Source organism: Salvelinus sp. IW2-2015, linkage group LG10 (genome assembly GCF_002910315.2).
Source record: "Salvelinus sp. IW2-2015 linkage group LG10, ASM291031v2, whole genome shotgun sequence".
Lineage (NCBI taxonomy): Eukaryota > Metazoa > Chordata > Actinopteri > Salmoniformes > Salmonidae > Salvelinus > Salvelinus sp. IW2-2015.
In genome coordinates, this window is record NC_036850.1 from 6,983,796 (window position 1) to 6,991,828 (window position 8,033).

General features: G+C 41.8%; 1 protein-coding gene across 5 annotated transcripts in view; it reads left to right on the forward strand.

Annotated features, from left to right (window-relative positions):
• Positions 1 to 6: 6 nt before the first annotated feature.
• Positions 7 to 8,033, forward strand: part of LOC111969225 (autophagy-related protein 13) — a 21,825-nt gene continuing 13,798 nt past the window's right edge. Inside the window, exons 1-14 of one of the 5 annotated variants that reach the window (XM_023995229.2) lie at positions 7 to 83; positions 177 to 257; positions 366 to 485; positions 617 to 663; positions 783 to 923; positions 1,039 to 1,079; positions 2,815 to 2,911; positions 3,090 to 3,188; positions 3,333 to 3,423; positions 5,329 to 5,436; positions 6,110 to 6,243; positions 6,399 to 6,519; positions 6,666 to 6,743; positions 6,859 to 6,972. In XM_023995229.2, the coding sequence (XP_023850997.1) occupies positions 12 to 83; positions 177 to 257; positions 366 to 485; positions 617 to 663; positions 783 to 923; positions 1,039 to 1,079; positions 2,815 to 2,911; positions 3,090 to 3,188; positions 3,333 to 3,423; positions 5,329 to 5,436; positions 6,110 to 6,243; positions 6,399 to 6,519; positions 6,666 to 6,743; positions 6,859 to 6,972 (1,344 nt within the window). In that variant the 5' untranslated portion in view covers positions 7 to 11. The remainder of the gene's footprint in view (positions 84 to 176; positions 258 to 365; positions 486 to 616; positions 664 to 782; positions 924 to 1,038; positions 1,080 to 2,814; positions 2,912 to 3,089; positions 3,189 to 3,332; positions 3,424 to 5,328; positions 5,437 to 6,109; positions 6,244 to 6,398; positions 6,520 to 6,665; positions 6,744 to 6,858; positions 6,973 to 8,033) is intronic. The other 4 variants (XM_023995230.2, XM_023995231.2, XM_023995232.2 and 1 more) reach the window with 4 other exon arrangements.

Sequence of the window (8,033 nt, forward strand, 5' to 3'; positions counted from 1 at the left end):
AAGGGCATTCCATGATGGACAGTGATCTAAGTCCTCAGGATAAAAAAGACTTGGACAAGTTCATAAAGTTTTTCGCTTTGAAGGTAATGTCTTTAATTATACGCAATATTGCCACAATTAGATTATCAAGCACTTTCTATAGTATTCCTGAGTTGATTAATTCTCTATGTCATCAGACAGTACAGGTGATAGTCCAAGCTCGACTTGGGGAAAAAGTATGCACACGCTCCTTGTCTTCACCTACTGGCTCTGATTGGGTAAGTCACAATTCATTCTTGCCTCTCAACTCATTAATTTACTGGTGACATTTTTTTCCTGAAAGAGTTGTAGATTCAAGTCTCATTAAACTAAATTATTTTCACCAGTTCAACCTGGCAATCAAAGATATCCCAGAAGTTACACATGAGTCAAAGAAAGCTCTGGCCGGGCAGCTTCCTGGCATCGGACGGTCCATGTGTGTTGAGATCTCCCTCAAAACCTCAGAGGTAAGATAGCACAGACTGGTGTCACAGACAGTTATAGAGACCAGTGGTCTGGATCATTGGGCATTTGTTTGTCAATAAGTCCAAGTGACTGTAAATGTTAGAAAAACATCAACATGTTTCATATTTTCCAGGGAGACTCGATGGAATTGGAGACATGGTGTCTCGAAATGAACGAGAAGTAAGTAATGAGAATAAGTTTAGCATTTTCTTCTTTTTGTGCCCCAGGTTTTGTAGTTGCTTTTTACATTTCATGGACCGTAACACTCATTGTAAAATGTATGATTCTTTTTTTTGCAGGTGTGACAAAGATATTAAGGTGTCCTACACTGTCTATAACCGCATGTCATTACTGCTCAAGTCACTACTGGCTATCACAAGGGTAACCCCAGCCTACAAACTCTCACGAAAGCAAGGGCATGACTATGTCATACTGTACAGGTTTGTTTGTTTTATGGTATACAGATATGTGTTAACATTATTTTGACCAGTATTGCTAATGATGATGTATATCGTGTTAGTAAACAATCTGACTAATAGATACATTCTTTTGCAGGATATATTTTGGAGAGGTTCAACTTACAGGATTGGGAGAAGGTAACCATGCCCGTTATATTATTTACAGCTGTCTCTTATACACATCTAGATGTGTATAAGAGACAGATTATTTACAGTGCGTTCGGAAAGTATCCAGACCCCTTGACTTTTTCCACATTTTGTTATGTTACAGCCTTATTCTAAAATGGATTACATTTTCAGACCCCCCTCCCCCCCCCCCATCCATCTACACACAATACCCCATAATATCAAAGCAAAAATAGATTTTTTGAATATTTTGCAAATGTATTTTTTTTTTTAACGGAAAAATCACATTTACATAAGTATTCAAACCATTTACTCAGTACTTTGTTGAAGCACCTTTGGCAACGATTACAACCTTGAGTCTTCTTGGGTATGACGCTACAAGCTTGGCACACCTATATTTGGGGAGTTTCTCCCATTGTTCTCTGCAGATCCTCTCAAGCTCTGTCAGGTTGGATTGGGAGCGTCGCTGCACAGCTATTTTCAGGTCTCCAGAGATATTAGATTGGGTTCAAGTCCGGGCTCTGGCTCGGCCACTCAAGGAAATTCAGAGACTTGTTCCGAAGCCACTCCTACCTTGTCTTGCCTGTGTGCTTATGGTCGTTATCCTGTTGGAAGGTGAACCTTCTCCCCAGTCTGAGGTCCTGTATGCTCTGGAGGAGGTTTTCATCAAGGATCTCTCTGTACTTTGTTCTGTTTATCATTCCCTCGATCCTGACTAGTCTCCCAGTCCCTGCCGCTGAAAAACATCCCACAGCATGATGCTGCCACCACCATGCTTCCCCGGGAAGGCATTCAGGCCAAATAGTTCAATCTTGGTTTCATCAGACCATAGAATCTTGTTTCTCATGGTCTGAGAGTCCTTTAGGTGCCTTTTGGTAACTCCAAGCGGGCTGTCATGTGCCATTTACTGAGGAGTGACTTCTGCCTGGCCACTCTACCATAAAGGCCTGATTTGTGGAGTGCTGCAGAGATGGTTGTCCTTCTGGCAGGTTCTCCCATTTTCACAGAGGAACTCTGGAGCTCTGTCAGAGTAACCATCGGGTTCTTGGTCACCTCGCCGACGAAAGCCTTTTTCCCCCGATTGCTCTGTTTGGCCTGGCAGCCAGCTCTAGGACGAGTCTTGGTGGTTCCAAACTTCTTTCATTTAAGAATGATGGAGGCCACTGTGTTCTTGGCGACCTTCAATGTAGCAGAAATTCTTTGGTACCCTTCCACAGATGTTTTTGTACCCTTCCCTTGACACAATTCTGTCTCGGCGCTCTATGGACAGTTCCTTCGACCTCATCGCTTGATTTTTGCTCTGACATACACTGTCAACTGTGGGCCCTTAAATAGACAGGTGTGTGCCTTTCCAAATCATGTCCAATCAGTTGAATTTACCACCGGTGGACTCCAATCAAGTTGTCAAAACATCTCAAGGATGATCAATGGAARCAGGATGCACCTGAGTTCAATTTCATGTCTCATAGCATAGGGTCTGAATACTTACCTAAATATGGTATTTCTGTTATTTATTATTTCATAAATTTGCAAAGATTTCTAAAAACCTGTTTTCGCTTTGTCATTATGGGGTATTGTGTGTAGATTGATGTGGGGAAAACGTTTATTTAATCMATTTTGGAATAAGGCTGTAACATAAGAAAATGTGGAAAGAGTCAAAGGCTCTGTCGGTTGTGTGGGTCTTTGGAAGTGTTGTATAGGGCTGTGAAGATTCTGATATTTGTTGTTTCTGAATGCTGTTTTTCAGGGTTCCAGACAGTGCGTGTAGGAGTTGTGGGAACTCCTATTGGAACCATCACCTTATCTTGTGCTTACAGGACAAACCTGGCCTTCATGTCCACCAGGTACAGAAACAGAAGCTGTTCTTGTTCACAGCACTGTATGTGCTCACTCAGCGGTCTCAAATGCACTGCCTGTAAAATCTGCCACTATATGTTTTCCCATTTTCTTCCACTATCCTCCTTATTCTCCACTGGTTTTACCTATACACTTATTCCTAATTCTATATTCATATTCTCACAGGCAGTTTGAGAGGACGGCTCCGATTATGGGCATAATCATTGACCACTTCGTTGAGCGCCCCTTTGGCAACATGGGACACATGCATCCATGTAACTACAGGTGGGTTAGCCCTCGCCCAAACACCTATACTGACCCAATACAGATTTGTGCATGCCTATTATTTATGATAATCTTTAGTGAAGTTCTAAAATAAAGGATTGTGTAATGATCTGGTCATGTTTGTTTGCCTTCCCTATACTCCAGAGCACCCGGGGAAGATGAAGGAGCATACAATGGGGTGGAGGATTCTCAGGAAGTGTGCACCACGTCCTTCTCCACTTCTCCACCCTCACAAGTACGTATGTCACTGCTTAGCAAAGTCAAACTTTGCAACTGTGTAAATTTTGCAAATGTTGTGAATGTGACTTCACTACCAAAAGGGTCAGGTGTTTTCTTAAACTATTTTGTCTTGCGCCGCGTTCAAATAGATTTGCATATTCAAACATTTGACATATATTGATGACCATACATCCAACTGTTGTGTAGTTGTGTATCTGGTGGCTTGTTTGTGTATCTGGTGGTTTGCTATTCTCATACCCAAAGCTCATGTCACAATTCTGGCAGTGGGATAGCAGACATTTTTGTGTTGGAGACATTACCAAGCCCCCGTACCAAATGTGTCCTTTCCATTTTTCTGTATAAGTGCTTTCATTTCTTAGCCCCTTTCTCTCCCTCTTTCTGTGCTGTCTGTGTAGTGCGTGTTCACTGTAAGTAAGGCACATAAAAAAATAATAATAATAATAAAATAAAATAAACCTGCAGTGATGGACCTCATGATGGGCCTGGCCTTCTCACACCAAGTGAGTCTTGTGTGTGGGCATGTATCTCACTCACTCACAATGCCTGAGGTGTTCCAGGACTATTTGGCCTGTCTTCTGATACCTCTTTAAAAGTAATAGAAGTATAGAACTCTTAAAAGCAAATCAATGAAGCAATCAAATGGGACATCTCTTTATCCCTTACATTAGGGTGTCCAATCAAAAACACATCTTTTGACCAATGGGTAAAATAATATGTTTATTGTGTAGATACTCCTCTAATAAAACCAATGGTCCTGACCTCATCTCTCTATAATAATCAGTTCAAAAGTTATTGGAGGTGTTAACCCTTTTAGAATGGACTAAATCAATGGAGGCCAGAAAGAAAAAAAAGTGGTAAAAAATCAGGACAACTGCATCGAGTCAGCTAGGCTGGATTCTGTGCGAGAAATAAGGCTACTGTGGATACCTGACAGGCTCACTTTCCCATTGAACTCATCTTTCTTCAAATCCGCAGGACATAAAACAATATAGATGTAAGATGGATATCGATTTTGAGACATGTAGAATTTTAGGGTACTCTTTTCATATTCATTTGAAATTCCTGTTATTTTTTGAAGATTTCTCACAAAAACAAGCGTATCTCTGTGAAATGTCAACGGGGCACTGAGCTTTTTTTTATTTTATTTTCCCAAAGCCTTTTACATTTAATTCAGCTCGTGTCGTGCTAATTGTGCTTTTTGCGACCCACGGAAAACAACTTTGAAAGACAAGGACCACAAAATGTAAAATGCTGAAAAGTTGTTACGAGAAACCTGCCACCGCTAGGTTAACAGAGCTCTGTGCGTATTATCGTATGTATAATGTTAAGAAATCCAACTTTTTCTATGTAATGTTAACAATATGTTAGAGAGAGTCCACTGAACGATTCAGAACATGAATAATCATATTTGTCTTGGTAAAAGGTATTTTATAACCTACGGAAGTGCTTATGTAATTATCTACTGACTGCCCTAGGATTYCTAACCTCAAACCTTTCCACATGGTCCCATTGGTTTGCTGACAAGGATTCCTTAACAAGTAGTTAGTCATCACTTAAATATGTTTAATAGATTATCACGTTCATTGTCAGGGTAAGTCAAATCTGCCTAGAAGAGCTGTGCTTAAAACGTTTACCCTATCCTCTCTAATGCTATAGTTTCTACCTCCTGCTGCCTGCCTCCCATCACCCCATTTCTCCTCTGTGGATTAATTCATGTTTTAGCTCGCTCTCTTTTCCTTCTTTATTTTGCACTTTCTCGCTGTCTCTTTCTCTCTCACTCACTCACTCACTCTCTCTGTCTCTCTCTTTCTCGCTGTCTCTTTCTCTCACTCACTCTCTCGCTGTCGCTCTCTTTCTTGCTCTCTCTCTTTCTCGCCCTTTCTCTCTTTCTCTCTCTCAGCTCTACTGCTCTCGTCTTTCTTATCAGTCTCCTGTGCTTGTTGGAGCTGCTGACTTCTGCCACCCCTCCACCTTAAACGCTGCCAACCCACACCAGGTAACCACCCAAGTATTGAGCTAGTCAAATCACATTTTATTTGTCACATGATTTGTAAACAATAGTTGTATATTAACAGTGAAGTACTTACTTACCGGCCCTTCCCAACAATGCATTGAGAGAAAAAAAATAGCGAAATTATAGAAAAGTATTAATAAATACACAATGAGTAACGATGACTTGGTTATATACACGTTGTACCAGTGCAGGGGTACGATGTAAATATGTGCATACTGTATAACTAGGAATAAAGTGACTAGGCAACAGGATCAATAGCAAACAGTAGCAGCAGCGTATGTGATGAGTTAAAGTTAGTGCAAAAAGGGTCAGTGCTGATAGTCCAGGTACCTATTTAACTAACTATTTACCAGTCTCATGGCTTGGGGTAGAAGCGGTTCAGGGTCCTGTTGGTTCCAGACTTGTTGCATCGGTACAGTCTATGACTTGTGTGGCTCGAGTCTTTGACCATTTGTAGGGCCTTCCTCTGACACCGCCTGGTATAGAGGTCATGGATGACGCCTTGCGGTCGGATGCCAAGCACTTTGCCATACCAGGCGGTGACGCAGCCAGTCAAGATGCTCTAAATGAATAGATTTGAGGGCCAACAAGGGAAACTAAGCTTTGCATAGGTGTTTCAACATGACTTTGCCAGTGCCAACTATGGCCTTTCACACGTCCTATGTAGATGGGAGTTCCAGGGAAGGAGGGGGGCGTACCCCAGAAGGTGCCTGTGCAGCCTTGTCACGGAGCCCAGGCAGAGCATCGACGAGTGTCCTCATGCCCCCCTTCTGATCATGTTCCCGCCACGCCCTCCAGCAGGTAAGCCCCAGTCTGCCATGACCCCCGTGTGACAAAGCGAAGCACCCTGTGGAACTGAGGATCACCTTAGGTGTTTAGGAGTTCCAGGGAAGAAACCTGGGAGAAACCTTGGGAGAAACCTGTTTGTTACAGCTTTGCCATGTGATCTTTCAAAGTGGTGAGGACGCAGAGACCTCGTCGAGGAGCGTTGAGGTGAAGAGTGGCTCTCCTTGTGGTGTACTGGAGACCACCTTCACCAGGAAAGTGGGTGCCTTTGTCAACAAGCCAGGCACACAGGTAGCGACAGCCTTTTTATGTCCTTGTTTAAGTACAAAGCTTAGATATTTATTCCTGGAAGTACCCATTCTTACGAGTAAAGGACATATTACCAGTGAGTGTTACACCCTTGTAATTACTGCAGTATTAACCTATGTCCATTGCAGGTAACCACAGCAAGCCTGGACTTACCATTTGCAGCGTTTGCTCCCAGAGCTTATGACCTCGAGGAAAATGACCCTATGGTAAATCAATTATTCACATGAATAATTGTCAGCCTTAAATAACTATTTTCTGGGTTATGGTTAGGAGTCATTTTAGTGCAGCCGTGGTAATGATATTACTTCTCCTTTATCCAAGGTTCAGCCGCCGGGGTCCTCAGCCACGTCCTCTCCCCTGCAGGGCAGTTTGCACTCCCAAGGCTCTGGTGAGAGTGGAGGCCCGGCACAGGACGACTTTGTTATGGTGGACTTTGTAAGTACCCTGCCTTCGGTAACACAGATTGCTCTATTTGTTTTCCAGGGGAAAACAGACACTACATTTTAGCCAAGGATAGATAGTAACTCAATCAATCTAACCCCATTTCTATGTCGTATCAAATGCTGCTACGAACAAATGTCTGTTTATGTCTGTCAATTGTGGATGTTATCTGCAGAGGAAGAAAACGTGAATTTTCTTCTTATAGAAATGAGCATTACTTACATCACTTAGCAGTGGTAATTTAATGCGCTTGCATACTAGGTTCGATTTGCTCCTAGCAGAACTCAGCTAGACGAAGTGAATGTCTGTGCCTCGCGTACTCCCTTTAAAGACCTTGGCTTGAAAAATTATTTTAAAAAGCAGGAATAGTACTGTTTGTCCCTCTTTAGATGCCGTAGAAGTATACACTTCCTCAAAATAGTCTGAAATTAATCTAAGATAACTCAAGAAATCTGTAATAAATGTAGAAGTTTTCAGTCGTAGTCGCGCAATTTTACAACTAACAGAAGTTTGGTGCAGTATTTCTCAACTGAAACAATTTGCATGAAAACGAGTCCTCTCTCGTTGAATGACATCAAACACTTCATTGAAGGTAACGTAAGGGTAATGGCGGACTGAAGGGATTTATGTAGAGCACCTCAAGATAAAACATAATATTYGAAATATCTGCTAAATTTGACTAAAATATTAGCACTACATAATCTGGTGAGTGATAACCTTCAATCTGGACAATAACACAAAACAAATCCTAAAACTAGAGACATTTATCGACAAATATTACGAAAACAGGCAACAACCAAACATGACGGAGAGTAAGACAGGGGAACCGATTACAAAACGAAAACGTGACTCTTCTACAGACACTGATGATTTAATATTCTCACCACCGGGAATGGTAAAGGTCGAAACCGATCTGTTAAAATCAATAAATGACAAACTGGGTATTCTTGAACTAGTTAGTAAGGATATAAAAGAGTTGAAGGCAAGCCTAGAGATGAGTGATGAAAAAGCTGCGAAACATTGGAAGAAGAAAACCAGATCCTCCCTCCTCCCTT